At 51.0% G+C, this 23,803-nt stretch overlaps 2 protein-coding genes across 4 annotated transcripts in view; one reads left to right on the forward strand and one right to left on the reverse strand.

Moving 5' to 3' along the window:
* Nucleotides 1–5,277: 5,277 nt before the first annotated feature.
* On the forward strand, nucleotides 5,278–10,289 carry SOD3 (superoxide dismutase 3). Its single transcript, XM_045881387.3, has 2 exons — nucleotides 5,278–5,426; nucleotides 8,934–10,289. Exon 2 carries the CDS (start codon nucleotides 8,950–8,952, stop codon nucleotides 9,691–9,693), a length of 744 nt encoding a protein of 247 aa, XP_045737343.1. The 5' UTR covers nucleotides 5,278–5,426; nucleotides 8,934–8,949; the 3' UTR covers nucleotides 9,694–10,289.
* Nucleotides 10,290–16,042: 5,753 nt separating this feature from the next.
* CCDC149 (coiled-coil domain containing 149) overlaps nucleotides 16,043–23,803 on the reverse strand; it is a 102,722-nt gene continuing 94,961 nt past the window's right edge. For all 3 annotated transcript variants that reach the window (XM_064584339.1, XM_045881386.3, XM_064584340.1), the window contains one exon: nucleotides 16,043–18,799. In XM_064584339.1, coding sequence (XP_064440409.1) covers nucleotides 18,378–18,799 — 422 coding nt within the window. In that variant the 3' untranslated portion in view covers nucleotides 16,043–18,377. The remainder of the gene's footprint in view (nucleotides 18,800–23,803) is intronic.

The following is a 23,803-nucleotide window of genomic DNA, read 5'->3' on the forward strand; positions in this document are numbered from 1 at the left end:
GAAGGGCCAGAACCATATTGGATTCTTTTTCTGAGTGAATCACATGACTGCTTCCCTATTTTCTTTCCTGGGCCTTAAACCTGAGGCTGTTTGAATAGCCTGTCAGCATTTAGACTTTCTAATTTCTTTTTTAAAAACAGAGGCTGAGTCAGAGGACCTCTCTTTTCTCTATAGCTCCTTCCAGCAATAATTTTCTATAATCCTAGGAGTAGAGAATATTCTAATGCCTTTGTCTCTAGATTTTATTCTCTACATGTTGTGATGTTTGAGCATTCTGCACAAGCTCTTTGGGGTTTTTCTGCCCATCTTTTCTGTGAGTTTGGTCATCCTGTGGGTGTGCAGGAAAGGGACTGGGCCAAACTGGCCACCTGAGTGAGAAGAGCATTACCTCTTCACGGTGAGGTTGCAGGGTGTGTGTGTGAGGGGGGCAGTGTGGGAAAAGTGAAGAGATGGTCGATGGAGTCAGAACTGGTGAGGTAGAAGTTCAGTCAGAAAACTTGGCCATCTGGGCATGAACCCTTCCTCTGCACCTAAGGGGTGTGACAAGTCAATTAACTCCTGTGGGTCTGTTTCCTTATCTATAAAATATGGGAGTGACACAGGGAGGTTGCTAGGGTCCCTCATATACTGGTCTCTCCAAATAGACTATGGGCTGCTTGAAGTAAGCCTAGGATTGATTGATTGATTGATTGATTGATTTTTAAAGATTTTATTTATTTATTTGACAGAGAGAGCAGGGACACAAGCAGGGAGTGGGAGAGGGAGAAGCAGGCTTCCCGCCGAGCAGGGAGCCCGATGTGGGACTTGATCCCAGGACCCTGGGACCATGACCTGAGCCAAAGGCAGACACTTGACGACTGAGCCACCCAGGCGCCCAAGCCTAGGATTTCTACAACCTCCTAGTCATGATGCCCACCGAAGGGTCTGGCACATAATTCTATCAGTTGGGCATGAATTTGGCTGCAAGTAACAGAAACCCACTAACAGTGAAACATACTGGGGTTTCTTTTCTCCTCTGCAAGAAGACCAGGGCTGTCCTGGGGTTGCTTAAGGTGCTTAATGAGGCACTGTTCTTCTTTTTCTTTTTCTTTTCTTTTCTTTAGTATTTTTTCAGTGAGGCTTTTGAGGACCTAGATCCTTCCCCTCCTCCATCCTGGGCATGTTGGCTTTTGTTCTCATTTTTGACAACGTATAGTCCAAAGGTAGCTGCCACATTGTTAGACGTCAAACCCACATTCAAGGCAGGAGAATGGCAAGAGGTGGCACCAACCATTTCTGTCCTTTTATTTATTTTAATAATATTTTTAAAGATTTTATTTCTTTATCTGAGAGAGAGAGAGAAAGGGAGAGCACGGAGGGAGAATGAGAGGGAGAGGCAGGCTCCCCACTGAGCAGGGAGCCCGATGCGGGGCTGGATCCCAGGATCCTGGGATCATGACCTGAGCCGAAGGCAGACGTTTAACCAACTAGGCACCCAGGCGCCCCATTTCTGTCCTTTTAAAAATGAAAATGAAAGCTTTCCCCAAAGCCACATCAGGTTCTATATCTCACCGGTGATAACTGGGTCACAGGACTACAGTGGTAGTCCTGAAAGGGATACTGGGAAAGCAAGTGTCTGGCCTTCCAGCATCTACAGAGGGAGGCAGCAAGAAGAGGGAGGGGTAGTTGTGGCTGTTTGGCTCGACAGATATTTTTATTTTTACTTATTTTTTATTTTTTTTTAAATTTTGTTTATTTGACAGAGAGAGACAGCAAGAGAGGGAACACAAGCAGGGGGAGTGGGGGAGGGAGAAGCAGGCTTCCCACGGAGCAGGGAGCCCGATGCGGGACTCGATCCCAGGACCCCGGGATCATGACCTGAGCCGAAGGCAGACGCTTAACGACTGAGCCACCCAGGCGCCCCAATTATTTTTATTTATTTTTTTAAAGAGTTTATTTATTTATTTATTGTGAGAGAGAGTGCGGGGAGGGGCAGAGGAAGAGAGAGACTCTCAAGCAGACTCCGTGCAGAGTGCGGAGCCCGAGTGCGGGGCTCGATCCCCCGACACCGAGATCATGACCCGAGCTGAAATCAAGAGTCGGATGCTTAACTGACTGAGCCACCCAGGCGCCCCTGGGCTCAGCAAATATTTTTCAATAAATAGGACTCAAGAGTAAGCTGAAAATGCTTCTCTTTTCCCGAGAGGAATAGACTGTGCAATGATTATGAGGAAGCAGGCCTTGCCTTGCATGTGCTTTTTGGTTACTTACACGGCTATCTGGCTTGCATCTGGCAGAGCAGGAAGGACCTGCGTTTCCCCTCACAGGTACGGGCGGGAGGAGGGGCTGGAGGCAGAGTCAGAGTCTACACAGAGCTTTGCCCGGAGGGGTTGCACTCTGCTGTTTTCCCGAGAAGAGCTTCACACACGCTAACCTTCTGGTTGGAGGATGCACTGCTTTCATGCCCTATCGCTGGTCATGCTCCTCCCATGGCCAGCGGGGTACGAGCGCTTGAGAAGTCCCTGGTTCTGGCTGGCCCTCATTACCTTCTGATGCACACGCATTGACCTGACACTTGAACAGAAGGGTGCCATGTTCACAGAGAGAAGGAAGCTGGCCAGACCGTGGCACTGGGACACAGAATGCCATCTCTCTTCTTCACTGGGGGCCCCTGTGCTCTTAATATGAATGAAAAGGTGCAGGCAGGGCTGCCTGGGTGGCTCAGTTGATTAAGCATCTGCCTTCGGCTCAGGTCATGATCCCAGGGTCCTAGGATCGAATCCCCGCATCGGGCTCCCTGCTCAGTGGGGGATCTGCTTCTCCCTCCCCTGCGCTTGCGCTCTCGATCTCTCTCTCTCTCTCAAATAAATAAATAAAACCTAAAAAAAAAAAAAAAAGGTGCAGGCAAATTGCCTAACAAGTGCCCAGCACACAAAAGGCACTTTCATAAATGCTAGATGTTATGATTTTATTGCTATTAGTAAGAACGATGCTTCTTTTCTCCCTGCCCACCTCACTAGCAAGGACCTCCTTTTCCCCATATCACCCAGAGGTATTTGGACAAAATGCCAAGATCCAAGCTTGAACCACGCAGGTCCCTGACTCCACTTCCGCTGCCCTCAGGGTTTCTGGGCGGACCTCGGGCAGAAAGACACACTCGGAAGTTTTCTCAGGTGTGACGAAAGTACTCGCGTTGGGTGAACTGTCCTCACACAGAATTTGGCCTTTTTAGGAGACAACCTTGAAACCCTAATTATTGCTTTCAGGAATTTTCTCCTCCTGGGAACCACTCTGTTTCCCGGTGGAATTTTATTCTATGGGTTTTCTGAATACAGTGAAAGGGAAAGTACAACGGGGATCCCTGCACAAAAGAAGTTCAAAGTTCTCTGGCAGAGATCTCTTCTACACACATGGGAGTACTTCTGAGCGCATCTCCGAATACTGCTGCCTTTACAAGCCTCACTTGGTTTTCTGTTGTATTACACATTAACAGATGTGAAAAGAAAGCGAGGTCAGTGGTTCAGCAGCTCGCGGCATGGCAGTCGTTGGTGTTAGGAGGTAACTGTGGGGTGTGGGCTCACCTGTTGTTTCTTCCCTTTATCTTGCAGGCCGGGAGGTTGTAAAGTCTAATGATTAAGGAGGCGGGCTTAGGAATCACAGTCTTGAGTCTAGATCTTGACTTCGCCATTTGCCAGCTCTGCCACCTTGGGCCCATTACTTAGCCTTCCTGAACCTCATTTCCTTATCTATACCGAGTGGGCAAATTCATACCCATCCCACGGCATTTATACGAGCACTGAATAAAAAATGCTATATGAGAAGGTGTTTTGCAAAGTATTCTGTGGCAAGTTCGAAAATCCCCACCCAGACAACTTAAGCAAAAGGAGAATGCACTGACTGACAGCCTAAAAACAGAGCTTCAGGTATGGCTAGATCCAGGGGCTCACACTCTGCCATTAGGTCCAGATTTCCCTCAACTTTTACTTCGCTTCCCTCCAGACGGGTTCTCCCTTAGTGGGGCAAGGGGGCTGCAACAACTCTAGTCTTTCTAGCAGTACCAGGGAAAGTGTCAATGCATCTCCTTGGCTCTGAATGATCCTGGAACCAATGCAATGTTTTGATTAGTCACACGCCCACGTCTGGAGCAAGAGGGGTGGAGTCAATACCTCCTGCATGGAATGAGCCCTGGTTTCCGAGCAGAGAACTGAGGTGCTGTTGCCAAAGGAAGCAGGAATAGATGTTTCCGAAGCTGACTGCCCACCAGAATGACAAACTTTAAAAAACAACAACAGTTCTAGGAAGCTGGCAATGGATTCGCTCAGCCCGGGGTGGAGCCTCGATGCCTAGATTTTGAAAAAGCCTTCCTGCTGCCAAGACTAGTGTTTGGGTCTCTAGGGCGCCCCCCCTCCCACCGTCCATCCCTCCCTCCGCACTGGATGGATCTGTTGACATCCCCGCTCCCTCCCAGAGTCTGAAGCCCCAGACGGCAGGGGCTCCTGCAGCTCTGGGTACCTGGCCTGGAGTGAGCACCCACAACCCATTTGCAGACAAGCTGCCTTCTCCCGTGTGGGCTTTCCTGGGAGAGAAAAGCTTCTATTTTGGGAAGAGGTTGCCGCGATGGAGGAAAGACCATGGCAGCAAAGGCGGGCAGGTCGCCAGGGGTGGGAAAGGCTCACGGTCCCCTGGGCCACACACGCTTAGAAGACTCCAGCATAACTTGAATAAAAAGCGACCACAACAGGGATGGTGATGCTGTGTGAGCGTGCCTGCTCAGCGTTAGCATCAGATCCCCATTTTACAGACGATGAAGGGGAGGCCCCCGGCAAGGGGTGGGGGCTGGTCAGGAGCACAATTAGGAAGTGACACAGCTGGGCCTGGCAGCCTGGCCCACGTGACCACTAGCCACCTGCCCCTCACCTCTCAGAGGGCTGGCACCAGGGCTGGGGGGGGGGGGGCATCACGCATATTTGCAAGTGGCCCATTTCCTTCTTAGTAGCATCCAGCAAACCTAAGTCAACAGTGGAGGAAATCAGGGGAGAGCAAGAAAGAGCCCATTGTACACCTCTCCAAAAAAGCTATTTTCTGCCGACTTCTTATTCCCCCAGCTGCGTGCTGAAGGTCATTGGCGACGTCTGCACAAACCAGTGAAGTCACAAGAAGGAAAACTTGGCCGGGGAGCCCGAGGCTGGGGAGGGTGGAGGTGGAGACAGAGGAGGGTGGAGACAGAGGAGGAGGGGGCCAGGCCACTGCACACCCGGGGACAGGGCCTCCTGACCCTCCCTCAGTCAGGCCAATGGCCTGCCTCCCTGGCCGTGACCACTCCCGTGGGCTGGCTTCCCCTCGGGCCCACAAACAGCCCAGCCGCAGGAGTCCGCCCGCATTCCTGTGAACGCTGGGCTCTGCTCCCTACTTCTCAGGAGGAAAGCTCTCTTGGAAGAGCTGGAAAGGTGGGTACCAAGTTCAGGTTCATTTTCTTCTTCTCAGAGGGTGCTTTTTACGAGTTTGGAACTGGGGCGGGGCATGTGGCCTCTGCTTGGAAAAGCACTTGATCGTCTTTTTGAGGGGGACCCGTTGAGGGACAGAACCTGGCTGCTCTGAGGGGGGTGAGTGGGGAGGAGGGAGGGGTGAGGGGGGAAGCCTCAGGGGAGAAAGGAACTGTTGTCCTTTGTACCTGTGAAGGCCCGAAGCGGACTTTAGGGTTAGAAAAGAGAAACCTGGAGGGAGGAAGGCCACCTCTCTGGATATTGCATGCCTCGGGGGCCGGGACCTCTTAGGGCAGAGCCACCTGCTTAGGGGAGGGCCTGGCTGGCTCAGGCTCACCTCCAGGGCTCCATCTAGGAATGAGCCCAGGACCTGGGACATCAGGAAGGTGTCAGAAGGGTCACCGTCTTCCCAGATCCAGACCCAGGAAGGAGGCACAGGGTTCGTGGCTTGCTTTGTCCTCTTTCTCCGATAACCTGTCTTCCCTTCCAGACCAGGCACATAGCCCCCCCCAAACCACGCGGTCATTCACAGCTCAATCTCGGGGGCGGGGGGGGGGCAGTGTGCGTGTATGAGATGGGTGAACCTGATGCGGACTGGCCTCAGGAGGCAGAAGTCAAGGTTTAGAACCACGGAGTCAGGGCTCACCTGGGGTTGCGGAAGAATTTTTTTCTTTTAAGAGAAAAGGATCTGCTTAGACTGTTAAGTATGACCCAAGCATTCTTGAAAAAGAAAGTTTCATTGACACACCCCAGACAATCTGTTTTTAAGGAAGAGTTTTCTAACTGGCAGAGCCCTCCCGAGGGGCAAGACTGCTGGCAGGGGTGGGAGAGGCGATGATGATGATGGAGAGCTGGAGGCTGAGGCCTGGGATGGTCCCCCACTCCCGCACCCGCTCCTCGGGGCTCCAGTGTGGACCCCCATACCAGGCCATGTCTGAGGTGGTGGTACCCTTGACGTCACTTTCTGGGCTTCTCCTACCTTCCTGCCACTCCTTCTTGGAGGCTTTCCTGGGCACCTCCTCCTCCCACGGCTTCAGTAGCATCTCTCAGCTGATCGGCCTGGAACTTCTATCAGCGTTCCCCTCTGGTCGCTAAGAGCTGCCGGATACCTACCAGGCTCTGTGCTATGTGTCCCTTCAGCTGTTCAGTGTGCTTGGACCACACACTTTTAAATCTTGCCATCAGCGGCTTATCGAATATGTAACCTTGGGCAAGACGCCTGCTTCTCCTGGCCTCAGTTTCCTGCTCTTTGGAAGGGGGATAACAGTAACCCCCACCCCACAGGGCTCAGGTGAGGCTTCTATGACTCGACAGAGACAAAGTGCTTTTAACAAAGCCTGTAGGTGTGTTCGTTAAGTGTTAGCCCTTCACACTGTCTCTCTGAAGCCTCACGGCAAGCCTCGAAGGTACATATAATTATCCCTATTTTGCAGATTAAAAAAAACAACAAGGCTCAGCAAAAAGGTGGAGCCCAACTAGCTTTTAGTCCAGCAGTTTCTCTGGTACTCCGCACTGTCAGTGAGTCCAGAATCCACTCTTTTCATCGCCATACTAGATTGGCTTTACCTAATGGTTACAGAAGGAATAAATACCCCACCCTGGAACTTGCTTTTCAAGTGGCACCTGCCTTTGAAAGCGCAGCTGACCTGCAACCCAGTTCTGTGGAGAAAGCAGTGGTCCGTGAGGACAGACTTAAAACTATGAAGACAGCCTGCCATATCTGTCTCACTAAATCTTCACCGTGATCCTTGGTGACATTACCTTATTTTGCGGGTAGCTGAGACAGAGTCAGTCACTTCCTCACAATATCGCGATTAGCATACGTTGGGATTGGGATCTGAACCTGTGAAACCCTGGCTGAGTCCCCGAGTCTTTGATGGAGCTTAAAAAAAAATAGTAATTCATGCCCACTGAATCAGAATCCCTTGGGCGAGGCTTGGGCATGTGACTTTTAAGAGCCAGAATCCAATGTGCCATCAACACTGAAAACCCCTCGCAGCGACACTGCCTCTCCCAAGTGCCAGACCCGTGTTTCCAAACGGCTACTGAACACCCGACCTGGGCTCAGGCTGAACAAACCCCCTCTCCCAACTTCTCAGGGCCTCTTACCACCATGCATCTGTCAGTCTCCCCTGCTGGGCTCCCACATCCTCTCCATCCCCGCTGTAAGCGCTCTTCAAGATGTCTCCCAAATCCATGGCCCCTGCATCTTCGCTGCCTCCATCTTGGTGAAGGCCTTCATCAGTTCCAGTTTGGGCTGAGGCAACCAGGCAACTCATCTACTTCTGGCAGTCTCCATTCTTCCTTTTCTGTGTCTCTATCTCTTACTGGGCTATCCCCACTCCCTCTCCCCTCTTCCCTCCATCCCCAAAGACCAGCCCATATCCTTTCTCTGGCCAGGTTAATGAACTAAAAACTATCTCATCGCCGTCTGCTTTAAAATTTCCACCCGCTCCAGACCCCCCACCCGGCAGCTCCATATCCACACTCCCTAGCACAGCAAACCCAGGCCCTCAGCCCCTGGCTCTAAGTTCCCTCCTCCCTGGCCACACAGGCCATGTAGCAGCCACACAAATTTTCCCCCATCCCTTAAACACACCATACTGTCACGGGCTGTGAACATGCACGTTGCGCCTCCTGCCTGACACGGGCTTCCAGCCTGGCTCAGCTCAAAAACTGCTTGCTTTGTGAGACCACGTTCAAATGTCATCTCGTCTGGGAAGCTTTCCTGGAGATCCCCTTGGGGGTGGGTACTCCTTCCTCTGTCCTTCCCAAGTACAAGACTCCTCCATCTTCAATCACAGGATGGCGTTAGAATGATCTGATGACATGTGGGTCTCTCAGTGAATTCCTCAACCAACAATCACGTATTAAATGTCGCCAACAGCCAGGTGGGGGCCCAGGTGCTGGGGATGATGAGTAAAACCGAGTTTCTGGCTTCAAGCCTATTGTGCGCAGCAGAGAAGAGGGGATAGGGCACTTCAGAGAGGGGGCAGCGCTCGTGCAAAGACCAAGAAGGCAGGGGCAACAAGTCTTAGTATGTCTGTAAGGAAGGATGCTTGGCCAGAGTGGCAGGGGATGCCGTGGGGTAATCAGGGGAGCAGGAGGTCTGGAAGGGCCGTCCTCACGCGTCCTGAGATGCTCCCCTGATTGCCCCAAGACTCCCTCCACGTGATGGAGACAGGACTGGAGAGGGCCATGATCACATTGCTGGCTCAAAAAGATCCCCAGGAGTTGCCCGAGATTGTGCCAAATCCATCTTTACACCCTCAGCACCTCACCCAGGGCCTGGAGGACAGCAGGCCCAGAGACGCAGGGGAGAAGGCAGGAATGCCCACCGGGCAAGGAAGCCCCCCTCCCCCCCCGCTTCCCGGCCCCGGGGTGGGGGTGGGGGGCAGGTCCCGAGACTGCCCGGTGCCAGGGACTAAGGCTCCCTCTGCCCCACCCCTGGGGGGGGGGTGCTGCCCGCAGGTGCCCGACTCCGGCCATGCTGGCCCCGGCGCTTCTGAGTGCCTGCCTTCTGCTGGCGGCCCCCGCCTCGCGCGCCTGGCCCGGCCCCGACCCGGCGGAGCCCGGCTCCAGCACGGAGGCGCAGATCCGCGACATGCACGAGAAGGTGACGGCCATCTGGCAGGAGCTGACGCAGCGGCGGGCGGCGGGCGGCGGCGGCCCGGACGCCGCGCTCCACGCCGCCTGCCGGGTGCAGCCGTCGGCCACGCTGGACGCCGCGCAGCCCCGGGTGAGCGGCCTCGTGCTCTTCCGGCAGCTGGCGCCCGGCGCCCGGCTCGAGGCCTTCTTCGACCTGGAGGGCTTCCCGGCCGAGGCCAACAGCTCCAGCCGCGCCATCCACGTGCACCAGTTCGGGGACCTGAGCCAGGGCTGCGAGTCCACGGGCGCGCACTACAACCCGCTGGCCGTGCCGCACCCGCAGCACCCGGGCGACTTCGGCAACTTCGCCGTGCGCGACGGCCGCCTCTTCAAGCACCGCGTTGGCCTGGCCGCCTCGCTCGCCGGCCCGCACTCGATCGTGGGCCGCGCCGTGGTGGTGCACGCGGGCGAGGACGACCTGGGCCGCGGCGGCAACCCGGCCAGCGTGGAGAACGGCAACGCGGGCCGCCGGCTCGCCTGCTGCGTGGTGGGCGTGAGCGGCCCGCTGCCCTGGGCGCGCGTGGCGCAGGAGTACGCGGAGCGCAGGAAGCGGCGGCGGGAGAGCGAGTGCAAGGCCGCCTGAGCGCGCACCCCGCCTCCCCCGAGGGCCCCGCCCGACGCCCTTCCCTTCCGCGCGCGCCCCCTGCCTGCCTCGAGTCTCTCCCTCTGCTCCCGGAGAGACCCCCCCCCCGGGGTCCCAGTGCTGCCATGGCTGAGGTCTCCCCCCCAAGCCCCTCCAACCACGTATGCTGAGACACCCCTCTGCCTCCAGAGGCAGCCCCCGGCCTCTGAGACGCTCATCCTGAGCTCTGAGGACCCCCAGAGGTATTGAAATACCCCATCTGCCCTCCCCGAACCCCTCCCGCCTCCCCCAGGTCCCTTTCCTCCCTGACACCCCTACCCTCAGTCCAAGAGCCCTGAAATCCCTCTTTACCCTAAGGACTCAGCTCCTCCCACCCCGTAGATCCCTTCTGAGACCCGTCCTGAGGTTACCCAGACCCCGCGCCCGCCCAGCCACCTCTCACGCACCATGCCAGCTCAAGCAGCCTGCGGTTAGGCGCCCCTGCCCGGTGCCCTCAGCTGTCACTCGCCCACTGCCACCCCGCAGAGAGCTGCTCCTTTGGGAGCTGTTTGGCGGTCTTTGTGTTGCACATTAAAACTCAGCAATTCAGACTTGCATTTGGGGCCTTGGTTACTTATTTTGTTTGTCTGAGGCTCTGCTCCCAGGCTCAGCTAGTCTTTGGAAAGAGCAAAGATATTTCCCGAATCCGCACAGGATTTCTCCTTATCCTCCTCTCTCCAAGTCTGCTGGCCACGGTATTCAGTCTCTGGTTGGCATGTCTTCTGTGTGGCTCCCAAGATGGAGGGCACCGGGATCACTCAGGAAAGTGAGGGGAAAAAAAAAAAAATGACGGCTTCCTGGGCTGGAATCCAAAGGGAAAGATGGACATCTATTTGCAACTAGCTTCCTGGTGATTCTCAGGCTGGGGCCACCGGCCTGGCACACGGCTCATGCCACCTCACTGGGCCTTGGATCTCCTGGCATGGGCCTCTAAGTGCGGCCCGAGGTCCACTTCCCAGATGGCGGGGAGAGGGCCAGTGAAGCAGTCGAGCGGGCAGTTTACAGGGAGGTTGGCATTGCTGTCTGAAGTTGCTGGCCTTCTCCAAGACCCGGACAAGGACAATGTTCTCCTTCTTGACTTCTTGACACAAAGGCAGTTGGAACCATGGAGCCCAACGGCAGGCTGATTTTGATTAGGACTTAGATGTTCAGCCTCTCTCTTTGAAAAGCATAATCTATACACGCACTAGATCAGAAAGTGCGTCCACCTTCATTTATTTTATTTTTTTAAAGATCTTACTTGTTTTAGAGCGCATGTGTGTGAGTAGGGGGAGGGGCAGAGGGAGAAGGAGAGAGGGAATCCCCAGCCGACTCCACACTGAGCGTGGAGCCTGACGTGGGGCTCAATCTTAGGTCCCTGAGATCATGACCTGAGCTGAAATCAAGAGTTGGAAGCTTAACTGACTGAGCCACCCCGGTGCCTCTATCCACCCTCGGTGATTGAATAAAAGCACTCCCAATAACTTTCTAATGTCCTTCGGGAGACCCACTCTAGCTGCAGGTTTTCCACCCTGGTTACTCAGAGGCAGCTTCCATTTCTCCCAGCCTCTCAAGGCAGTGAATCAAATGGAACCTTAGCCAGAAACCCATCCCCAGTGGTTATTTTTGCTTCTTACTAGGACTAACTTGTTATTTAAAAATGTTTCCTTGAACCCAAGTGACAACCGGAGAGAGAGGTTTTTGCCTGGTGACTGTTCCACCAATTGGTTCTCACTGGTTTGAAGTATTAACTTGAACTGGGCAGATCAGCACTGAGAGGGAACTAGCAAACGGAGGCTTTAAATACCCTGATCTCAACAGATGTGTGTGCCTATCCCCACAATTAAAAGTTATGAAAACGAGGCAGGAATCACAGAGGACACACAGTGGAGACATCAAGACCCCATGGATGGATGCCCAGCACCCCATCTTCGACTCTGCTGCCCCATTATAGGTTAATTCAGGATCATCAGGGGAGGTTTGGAATTATTTTTAGGAGACTGGTGCTTCTCATCACTAAACTTCTGCTGTAGTCCATCTGGGCTATCACAAAATATCACAGACTGAGTGGCCTATAAACAACAGAAATTTGTTTCTCACAGCTCTAAAGACTAGAAGTTCAAGACCACAGCACCTGCATAGTTGGGTGAGAGCTCTCGTTGGGGTTCACAACCATTGATGTTCACTGTGTCCTCACATGGAGGAAGGGATTAGAGATCGCTCTGGAGCCTCTTCTATAAGGCTCCCCCCATCATGACTTTGGGACCTCCCAAAGGTGTCACCTCTTGTTACCATCATCTTTTGGGGGTTAGGATTCCAATGTATGAATTTGGGGGGAACACAAACATGCAGATCATAGCATCTTCTGTTCTTAGTTTCTCTTTTCATTACCCTTGGCCCCCCACAAGACTAAAGAGATACCCTAGCAGACCCATTCCTTTTGCTTTCTGTTCATTAAGGGGAATTGGATTGATAAACTATTCCGTGGGGCTCCAGAGACAAGAAACAGAGAAAGGAAATAATAGAAGGGTAAATTACAGTTCACTGTAAAGGCAAAGGAATGCATCTAGCAGGGTGGGTGACAGCTCAAGTAGAAAGGCCTGTTTGGAACCCCAGCTCTGCCACAGTTAGAAGCTGTGTGACCTGAGTTAAGTCACTTCACCTCTCTGGGCTTGGGTTTTCTCATCTGTAAAATAAGATCATCATATTGTTGTGAGGATTAAATCAAGTGTTATTTGTGACAGCTATATAGTGTAGCACGAAGACCTAAGTATCTAGCACATGTCTAATTAATAACAATGGCTAAGGTCAGAAAAATAGTTACCTATGAATGGATTCGACTGCCTTGTAAGGTAATGAGGGTCCTGCAACTAGAAGGATTCAAGTAAAGGAAAAGTTGCTTCCACTTAGGTTTGTAGGAAAGTTTCTGCATCCATGAAGAAGCTGGCTGGCATGAACCTTGACCCCAGTTCTTGGGGTGGTGGTGGGCGGGGGGCGGGGCTTCTGAGATGAAGGAAGACAGGCAGGCATCTGGTTAGGGTTAGGGTTACAGGCAGGCATCTGGTTTTGGGCCCAGAACCTGATGTGTGCCACCAAACCCGCCCACTGGACCCCACTTGGCCCCTGGAGGCTATTTTTACTCCTCTCCTCTTACAGATCTGTTTTGTTAATCTCCTTATATTCGCTGTTTTGACTTCCCAGCCAGCTTGCTAATCAGTTTGCCTGCCTGACTCACAGGGTTTGCATTTGTCACTGAGACTTAAACACACACTTGTTTTGATTTCTTTTTGTAAAATTAGAAGCGTTTGATGTAATGACTGTACCTATAGACACAGCTGGTAAAGTGAGAATAATGCTCAAGTTTGCACAGTTTAAACACAATGTAGACAATAATTAGAAATGCTATCTTTAGATGTTTAGGATAAGCTTTTTCTCAGAATTGCAGTGAATTTTTTCCGAGTGGGGCTTTTCAGTGCGTATATATACAGAAATACTAAAAACGTAAGAAAATAGAGCAAATCAGTGAGTGCTTTGGTCAACTTGAAAGACGGCAGGAAATAAACCAACTGATTTTAGATCTGGCATTTTTGACTGAATGCATAAAATCTTTACATTCTCCATAATTTTCACGACTGCCATATGATCTAATAATTTTAGGTGACAGATTGCAACCGATAATGTTGTTACAATATTCTAGAAGGAACACTCAGCCTATATTGTTGGCCTGCAGCGAGGGTAGAGAGGGAAAGTGGTGCAAATAATAAAGATAATCATCTATATCAGGAAAATTACTGCATGTTTATTTCAGGTGACAAAAAAAAGATATAGTTATATTATATGATAATCGTAGAAACCAATAACACAGGGTCTGCAAATGAATAGAGGTTACTTCTTTCTTTAAACTACAAGATAGCAGCTGGTTTGTTTTTTTTAAAGCCAATTGTTTTAAATTTAATAGGCTATCACTGGCCTCAGCTAAGATCCAAAATATATTCCTGGGCTCACATAGATTCCAGAAAGTCGAACTTGTCAGTGTTGTACAAACTTTCCCTATTAAAAAAAGTCCCATTCAGTCGAGAGGTGATATGGAACGTAAGGCAGCACATCTGTATCTATCACTTTAAATTGCCTTCATGCTGTATCAACTTGCTTTGTTTTGTTTTTGTGAGCAATCGTAATAGCGAGAGACAGGCCCTTCTTATTTTTTCTGCTTCTCATTTCTAATTAGATTCACTACTGAGCTCTCTATTGCATCTCTCATTTTCACATTTTTCTCTGTTCAGAAAGACATCTGGAAAAAAAGGAATATATTAAAGTAGTGAGCTAAGGGGAATCTTTTGGCTTCTTGACATCCTAACTGAGCCGTGTCATGGTACCCTCAGTATTTATTAAGGAGGGAGATTTTTCCAAATGGAGGCTTCCAGAATGAAAGCAAAGGGCAGAAGGAGAAGGTGCTCAAAGAGAGGACTTTTTTTTTTTTTTAAGATTTTGTTTATTTATTTGAGAGAGAGAGAGACAGAGACGGAATGAGCAGGGGCAGAGGGAGAGGGAGAAGCAGACTCCGCGGAGCAGGGAGCCCGATGTGGGGCTCAATCCCAGGACCCCGGGATCACGACCTGAGCTGAAGGCAGATGCTTAACAGACTGAGCCACCCAGGCGCCCCAATAGAGGACTTTTTCAAAGAGAAGTAGGATACCAAGCCATCCAAAGGGCTGCAGCAAAGCGATGGAGCCAGGAGAGGCCCCATATTTTGGAGGAGAAGCACACCAAGAGGGGTGAAGGCATGCTGTAATTTTAAGGAAACAAGGAAGATAACACCAATGAGCAGGGAGCTGGTGTTTGAAATTCCTTAAAGAAGAGGTTGAACCTTTTATGTCACATGGTGAGTAGGGGTGTAAATGCCCCAGTGGGACTAACACATCCAAAGATTCACCCCAACAGGTGAATGACTGATGGCAGAACCCTTTTCTAGAATTCCCGTCGTGATGGTGGCGTGTGTTGGGGATTGAGGGCACAAGAGGCGCAATGACGGGAAAATGCATTTCGTTTAAGATTGCCGAGTGGGAGGAGGCTCCAGCCGGGATTGAGCTGAATGCCACCAGGAGCCTCCTAGCTAGAGAGGCTTCTGGAATAGCTGTGTGAGGTGAAGAAGACAGAGGGGGGTGGGGGTGGGGGTGGGGGAGGAAGGTGGGCAGAAGAGGCATGGAAAGAGGAGTTAGGGATGAGAAATGCCTGGAATAAAAAAGCCAATCCATTTCTAGGGGCCTTAATTAAAAGAACGACACACGCTCATATGTAAAAATCCACACCTAAGGGCTCTCAGGTACAGAGCGGTCACAAGAAAGGCAGGATGTGCAAACAAGCTTTCATTAAGAGACCTGTCGGCTCTGTTTCATTTATCCAGGCTGCTCTGCATTCTGCTGGCAACTGAGCTGGAAAAATAATGGAAGGACAGACACACTCGAAGAGGCGAACAAAGGTGGGAACGTCCCAGCTACAAAACAGAACAGATGATAAAGCAGCCAAGGGAGAGCGGAGATGAGATGACATTCTTCTTAACAAAAAACAGCCACTGTCCCGCCCCCCAGCTCCAGACTCATGAGTAACGAAATATTCTGGCTTTTTAAGGGAAGAAAATGAAACAAAATCAGATGTGGGGTTCAGAGACAATGCTGCTGGTGGCTTATTTAAATCTATTCTCAACTTTCCTCTACTGCTCGATTTTGTTTTGCTGTTCACCCCTTTAGAGTCTGCATGTCCAGGGACGGGCCCTCCCCAGTTCACTTGGTGATCCTGATGAGTCCAAGCCCTTCTCAGTTAATTCCATCTCCCTCGCTAGGGGTTGGTTTAGACATAGGCTTGCGATAATTCTGACCAATGAACTGTGACAAGAACTAGGTTTCTTGCTCTTATGCATGCACGTCCGCACATGCACACACACACACACACACACACACACTCATGTGCATGCACACACATGGGGAGAAACTTCCTTCTTGCCTTTGGACACAAATGTGAGAACAGGTGACTGATGCTGGAGCTGTGGCAGCCATCTCGGCAGCTTGAGGGTGTAGCTAACCATGAGGCAGGCAGAGCAGAAAGATGGAAACCCAGATCCTTGATGACTTCTTGAATAAACCAGCCCCAGAATACCCCACTTCTGAAGTTCTCGTTATGCAATATGATTCATTTTCCTACCATTTAAGTTTCTTAAAGTGTGTGAATCGTAGCAGAGTGTGCTCAGACTGATGCAAGGCTAGCTGGTAAAGCCGGGGAGAGAACGCTGTGCACTTCCACAAGGACTCTCAAAAAGACAAAAGACAGCCATAAGTAATTGCTGAAACTCCCTTTAATGTCTGTGGAACAGAGGAGCCACGTTGGGCTGGAACAGCAGGGGTGGGACAGAGTCACGTGTGTATATGGGGCATTGTCAAGGTTACTCATGTGACAGGATCAGCTCATTGGCTCCAATTCCATCTAATAACACAAAACCCTCCAGGCAGACTGCATGCACCATTTGGGTTATCACTCCCTCTGACCGCCCCACCCTGAACCCCACACTCTCTGGGACTCACAGTAGTGTCCCTGCCCGTGATGGAATGTGGTGGCGTTTCTTATAAGCGCTGCTTTCCAGAAGGTGATGGAATGGGCCCTAAAGATGTGCACCTGGCCGACTGTGTGTCAAAACCAGTGCTTCCGTGGGGAGAGATTTTTCTTTTCATTATGATTGTATTAAATCTGGCTGTGATTTCCTTTGGTGGCTCTGGCGGGCTATGTAGTAGCGCTGAACATTTGCAGAGAGTTAAGGCCTAGTGCCGCAGGAAAATTATTTCCGTGGCTGCTGGCCTGTGCAGGCTCTGCAGCTGCAGAAGCCACCTCCCTGGAGAGGAAGTCGAGGGGGCGGGTGTGGGGAGCGGGGAGAGGCTGAAGCACAGAAGGATGACTGGGGCATCGGGCCTGATGGGCAAGGGGCACATGGTATGTCCAGATCCCAGCTCCTGGGTCTAGGAGCAACAGTGCACCGACTTGGGCACGCCCCTCTTCCACTATTGGGGTGACCTCTGGTGAGTGGGAAGAAAGCAGCTGGAGGCCCACCCGGGCCCCAAACTGGACCTTCTTGCCTCCACTTCGCTGTCCTTCAGGGTGAGAGCGTGCAAAATCTGACAGAGCTCCTGCTCCAGGAGCAGAGTAACGCCAGAGATGAAATAGGGCAGGGAGGCATCGGGGTGGGCTGGCTACCCCCGTGCGGGGTTCACACCTAGGATCACACACCTGCTCTATCCGCTTGATATTTTGGATGAATTTTCAACTTTCCCACCTCGGGAGCCTCTCTTTTTCCTGCAGGAGAGCCTCTCAAAGGAGTGATTCTGGTTCTCAGGGGTGTTTTGAGCTTTGGGATGTGGTATCAGGCCTTTCTGGGGTGATGAACTGAGTTTCGCTCAAAGAAAGGTCTATCGTTTGATGGGCCTTCCATTTTCTGCAGTTCCAGATGTCACCCAGAAGAGCTAATTTTATCCCTAAGGAAAGAACCAGGAGGGCTGACGCCCCCTCCTCTCCCAGCCTGGGTTCTTGGTTCCACAGTCCCCCGAAACGGGCTGTAATGAAGTTATTTTGTTTTCCTCTTTCTTGCCACTATTGGGCCACGCGCTCTGCGTCTCGTCTCTAAGATCCAGGTAACTGGCGGCACAGGGGAAGCAGCCTTAACGCCCCGCAGGGGGAGTGAAGGGTTCAAGGTTTCACGTGGCTCAGGAAACTGGATCGGTCCTAAGCGGTTTCCTGCCCCAACTGCTTATCTTGTCCCAAGCCCCACACCCACCACTCCATGGCCATAAAAACCCTACAGGCAGCACGGGTTGAAGGCAGAGAACCAGCATTCCCAGGCTCTGGCTCTTATCTCAGAAACGAAAAATCAAAATGCCGCTGGAGTCCCCTTCCCCCCACTCTTCTCCCTCCCATCACTCCGGGTCGATTAATCCTTCAGAATTACAGGCTGGAAAGCTCAGCTCTAGCAGTCAGCAAACGGGTCTCCACAGGGGCTGTGGATTTCAAACCGGAAACCCCACCTTCTGAGCCCACTTAAGCCCCTCTCCACCTGCCAGTCAGTGGCATGACAGACAGTGCCATGGGCAGGGTGCCAAGAACACCCATGCTGGGAGGTCCCCCTGGACCCTGACATGATGGAGCGGAGCCGCGAGCCCTCTGGACCCATTATGCTCAATTACACCTTTCTCTCCAGCCGCCTAACCATTACAAAGACGGGGACCTGATTAAAAACCCCATCCGTTTGAAACTCTTCCCATAATTTTGATCGACAACATTAAACGCTAATAGAAAAACATCTTATCTCTAATAAAACCAACGCTGACAGAAAGACGGATGCCGAAAACCAGCCATATGGTGGACCGAATCTGTGCCCGGCCGTGTTCACAGTAGCGTGTCTCCGGCAGAAAGAGATGACACCGGGAAGCTTGAGGACCCGCATTTAATAAATCAAACTGTGTTGGCATCATCAGAATATTCACAGTTTGCCACAGGACCTGGGTCTCTTCTCACTTGCAGGCTTTGAAGTGTGTTAGGAGAAAGAAGCTTCCCAGCGCTGTTCTGATGCTTAAGTCGTTACTGTCCCCTGCGCCTTAGACGTGTCACCGTGCGGATCCCCTTCCCCTTCAGGTTTTCAAGGCGCTCCCCGTGCCGCCACCCTCTGGGGTCTCCTTGCCGTCCTCCGGGGTGGAGGTTTCGGCTGCCGCCTGGCTGGACTCAAAAGAACCCGGGCAAGATTTGGGGGCCTCCCCCTTGGAGGCCAGGCCTGGCGGGGCTGTCCCCATCTCGTGCCTCCGAGCCTCCCTGGGACTTGCTCTTTGGACCCCTTCTGGTTCGGCCTCTGTCAGTCTCATTCTTTCCCCTCCAAGCCTGTCCATTCCTTCCTCCTCAGACGCTACCCGCAGTGATGAAGGATGAAAGGGTTTGCACCGTCTCCCGTGGTTGTGATTTGCCGCGGAGTGGACAGCGGGCCCTCCAGCATCCTCCAGGGCTGTCAACGCCTCGGTGGCCGCCTGGCTTCCACCTCGTTCTGGCTTCTGGACCTCCCCTGAAACAGACCCGGGACAGCATCAGACCTCTGGCAGGAGGTCAGCCCTCGCTGCCTCTCTCCTCCCAACCTCAGGCCCATGTCACCAGGGCTCGGAGGCGGAAAGTGCCGCTGCAGGGGATCACGGGACCCACGTCAACAAAGAAAGCAGCCACCCTGGTGACTGCCATGTCATTCATGGAGGGAAAGGGAGCCTGCGGCCAAGGTCATCACCCATCCCTTCCGGGCGCCTGGTTGTCTCCTGCTTCCCGCTCTGTGCTTCCTCGTGCCCATCAAGCATCTACATTGAGGACAAAGGTTCTGTAGATTCTGCGGCTCAGGAAAGACTGTGGCCTTTAGTCATGAAAAGGGGTGCTGGTGGCCTTCCAGGTGGGGAAGAGAAGAACAGTGTGGGAGGGATTTAGTGTCCCCCATCCTCCCACTCATTCTCCAACAGCACCTCATTCTTCGATGCACACTGCTGATGTTTCCTCAGCTCCCCACCCCTCCTAACTACTTTGGTCTGCCCAAACCTCTTCTCTAAACATCATTTTTGATCTCGACTGGAGGGGGATGGGCGAGAACGGGGTCCTGAGAACTGGCGTCTAGCCCCATTTTCCTACTTATTCATTACTTTGCGATCAGGAGAACCTGTCTGGCCTCCTTTCCTCAGACACAAAACAAGGGGCAGGACTCTCTGATGTCCCTTCCAGACCTAAGCACCTGTGGCCGTGCAGGACAGAGACACGCTTGGGGAGCAACCTCCCAGCATCCAGTCCTGTGCATTCAACGCCAGACTCTGAGGTTCCCAGAAGTCAAGATGTTCTTAGCCTGCAAACCAAACAGTGGTGACATGCATGGAAGCACCTCACAGGGCTGATTTCAGGGGCCAGGGCTCTGGGGGACACGTCCTGGTACCCCCAGTGGGACAGAGTAGAGTCCCACCACCATCAGGCTGGCATCAGACACATGCGGATGGCTTCAGGCTGACAGCTGGGACTTGGGGAAGTGGAGGGAGAACTCAGGACGATTAGAAGAAGCTGACCTGTTCTGACCATGCATTTTCCCACTTAGGACTTTCTGCCAGAGCCTAGCTGCTTGTGGGATATATTTTAATTCCTTTCACTTAGGTCTCTGACAGGGTCCTACCCGATCTGCTCCTGTTTCAGCCCCAGCCTCATTTCCTGTGGTTGTCTCATGTCTGTGTGTCCTTCTGTCCATTCTGTGCTATCTTTTGGTCTCTGCAGGCACCTGTGGATTCTCCCTCTCTAAAATTGAATCATAGCAGCTAACGCTTTTTAGGTGCTTTTCTGGGCTGGGCTCGGTGCTCAGCATTTTACCTGCTGATCTTATTCTAAAATGCAAGCGGGGGCCTCGCCTGACTTGTTCACAGTGCTTGGCGCATTCTACGGATTCAAGAATGTTTATAAAAAGTTCCTCACTTTCCTTTTTTTCTTTTGATGGGAGCATAACGTACATAAAAGTGCGCCGACCGTTAACGTCTACAACTCACTGAATTTCACACCGTGTACACACCCATGGAACCAGCAGCCAGGACGAGAAGCAAAATAACCAACCCCCTATAGACACTTCCCAGTCTATCTACTCCCGTCGCCCCTTCCTAGTCACTTTCCTGCCAAGAGTGACCACTAGCCTACTTCAGACACCAAGGATGAGTTTTGCCTGGTCCTTGGTGTTCCTATACCAGAGTCGTATTGTTTATGCTGGTTTGTGTCTGTATTGTTTTGTGTGTATGAGATTGATCCATGTTACAGTCTGTAGAGTGGGTTCATTTGAAGGTGTCACAACAAATATTTAAGTATGGAATGAAAACAGGCAATTCACAAGGAAATACAAATGGATGGCAAACATGAGAAACGATGACTTCACTCTAACTAAAGATATCTAAATTGCAAAGAGATGCATTTTTTCATCTACCAGACGGGCAAAAATGAAAAGGTTTGATAAAGCTCAGTTTGGCTGAGGATGTGGGGAAACAGGTATAATCATACATTACTTAAGAGAATACAAATGAGCAAAACTCTTTGACAGGGTATTTAGGCAACAATCCCAAATACATTTACCCTTTGACTCAGTATTTTCAGGATTAGGAATCTATCTATGGATATTAGCCCACATATTTCAAGATGTATGCACCTAGATGCTCACTATGACATTGTTTTTTAAAAAAGATTATTTATTTGAGAGAGAGGGAGAGAGAGACTGTGTGAGTGGAAGGAGGTGCAGAGGGAGAGAATCTTCAAGCAGACTCATGAAGGAGGAGCTCCACATGGGGCTCAATCTCACGACCCATGAGATCATGACCTGAGCCAAAACCAAGAGTCGGATGCTTAACTGACTAAGCTACCTAGGTGCCCCATGACATTGTTTTTTATAGCAGAAACCTGGAGAGAATCTGAGTGCTCATCAACAGGGGATTCTGTATATACTTGCTGAGCCGTAAAAATGTTTTTGGCAGCATACACTAAAACTTGTAATTCTGTAGGGAGCAAGTTGAGGGTCAGGGCAGAAAACAAGGATGGAGAAAGGCTTTAAATTTAACTTTATACCTTTCTGTGTCATTTACATTTTCTTTTCTTTTTATTTATTTATTTTTTAAGTAGGAGCCCAACTTGGGGCTTGAACTCAAGACCCTGAGATCAAGACCTGAGCTGAGATCAAGAGTTGGACGTCAAACGTACTGAGCCACACAGGTGCCCCCTCTGTGTCATTTACATTTTAATCACCTGCTTATATTACTAGTTTAAAAAGGTAAGATATGCAACTTCCAAGATTTTGTCACCAATTAACATCTCGTCTTTCCTTTTTTGCACTAAATTGTAAACCTAAGAGCCTATATCCATTGCTTCCAGTTCCCAGTGCTGATTCACAACTCAGATCCTTCAGTCTGCTTTGTATCCTCCCTACCAGTGAGCAAGCTTTTGTCACCACATCCAACGCCCCTTTCTCAGTCCCCTCCTGCCTCCTCTGTAGCAGATTTCTTTCTTTTTTTTTTTTTGAAGATTTTATTTATTTATTTGACGCACAGAGAGAGAGAGCACAAGCAGGGGGAGTGGCAGGCAGAGGGAGAAGGAGAAGCAGGCTCCCCGCGGAGCAGGGAGCCCAATGCGGGGATCGATCCCAGGACCCTGGGATCATGACCTGAGCCAAAGGCAGACGCCTAACCGACTGAGCCACCTGGGCACCCCTCCTCTGTAGCATGTTTCTGATGCCACATCCTCCTCTCAAGCTGTTTCTCCCTTTGGTTTCCAAAACACTGTGTTCTTCTGTTTCTCCTCCAATCTTGTTTGGTGAGCATGCTGTATTAGTTTCCCATAGCTGCTGTAACAAGTTACCACAAATTCAGTAGCTTAAAAGAACACATTTTTTTTCTCTTATAGCTGTGGAGGTCAGAAATCCAACATGGCTTTCACTGGGCCAGAACCAAAGCCACACGGCCTTGGAGGCTCTAGGGAAAGATCTGTTTTCTGCCTCTTGCAGCTTCTGGCGGCTGCCGGCACTCCTTGGCTTGCAACAGCATCCCCCAGTATCTGCCTCGGTGGTCACACTGCCTTCTCTTTTCTGTGTGTGGCAAATCTCCTTCTGCCTCCCTCTTACAAGGAGACACGTGCTTCTACTGAGGACCCACATGGATAATCCAGAATAATCTCTCCATCTCAAAAGTGGGTAAATCAATCACACCTGTAAGTCCTTTTGCCCACTGAAGGTAACATTTACAGGTTCCAGGACTTAGGATCTGGAATCTTTGGGGGCCACTCTTCAGCCTACTCTGCATGCCTCCTAGTTTCCTTTGTCTATCCCAAATCTCCTTCTGGTCCCTCCGATTCCCACCCCCACCCCCAACTATGTGCCATGCGTTTCCCTTGTTTTCATTCACTCTCACTCACTGGCCAGCTCATGATCTTAATTCCTGACCATGAGTACAGCTCCCAAATCTATATGCATGGCTCTGACCCCTTTCTGTCAGACATACACACCCAGGTTTCTAGCTGCCAACTGGATTCCCCACCTGGATGATCTGGAATTCCCCTCGCCCCCGAACCTCCCCCGGTAGATGTGTTCGTGCCTGCCATATCAGTACCGTTCATGGTAATATGGGCTTCACACCCTGAAGCCATCCACATTAGTGTCCTTCCCTTTTCTATACCCATCAACCGCCAAGTGCTACGTATGGCCTTCAGGGCTATGAACCGAACTATCCTCTCCCCCACCCAAATTCATATTTAAAGCCCTAATCCTCAATATGATGGTATTAGGAGGTGGGGCCTTTGGGAGGTGATTCAGCTTAAATGTAGTCATGAGGATGAAGGCCCCATGATGGGATTAGTGCCCTTTAAGAAGAGAAAGAGACACCAGAGTTCTTGTCTCTCCCTCCCTCTCTCCCTCTCCCTCTTTCTCTCCCTCTCCCTCTCTGTCTCTGTCTGTCTGTCTGTCTCTCTGCCATTGAGGACACAGCAAGAAAGTGGATGTCTGCAAGTCAGGAAGAGAGGATCCTCACTAGACACTGAACTTGCCAGCACCTTGGTCTTGGACTTCCCAGCTTCTAGAACTGTGGGAAATAAGCATTTGTTGTTCAAGACACTTCCCTGATAGTATTTTGTTATAGAAGCCTCAGCTGACTAAAACACTCATAGTTTCTTGCATCTGCCTCTTCCTCTCCTTTCCCAAGGCAGACCTTCTGCAGTCACGGCTTGATTTCTAAGGCTTCCCTATATAAATCACTAGGTGCATTTCCCAAAATTTCAGCTGGATTTGACTTAACATCACCTCAGCCAATGAACAGGTAAGCATTCAGAAAACAAGGGCAAACCACTCCTGATAGTTCATAAACCCAGCCCCTGGCAGGCGATAGCTACGTGGTGACTATTAATAAGATTTATATGAATTTTTGAGGATTATTTATATCATTTAGAAAGACTGAGTATTCAAAAGTGCATACATCTAACTACATGTAGCCTAAAAAGTCGATAAGATCTAAAAAGTTTGAATTAAAATGCAGCCTAG

The sequence above is a fragment of the Mirounga angustirostris genome, unplaced genomic scaffold (genome assembly GCF_029215605.1).
Source record: "Mirounga angustirostris isolate CCGP_5_RB_7025 unplaced genomic scaffold, mMirAng1.0.hap1 SCAF_2, whole genome shotgun sequence".
Taxonomy (NCBI): domain Eukaryota; kingdom Metazoa; phylum Chordata; class Mammalia; order Carnivora; family Phocidae; genus Mirounga; species Mirounga angustirostris.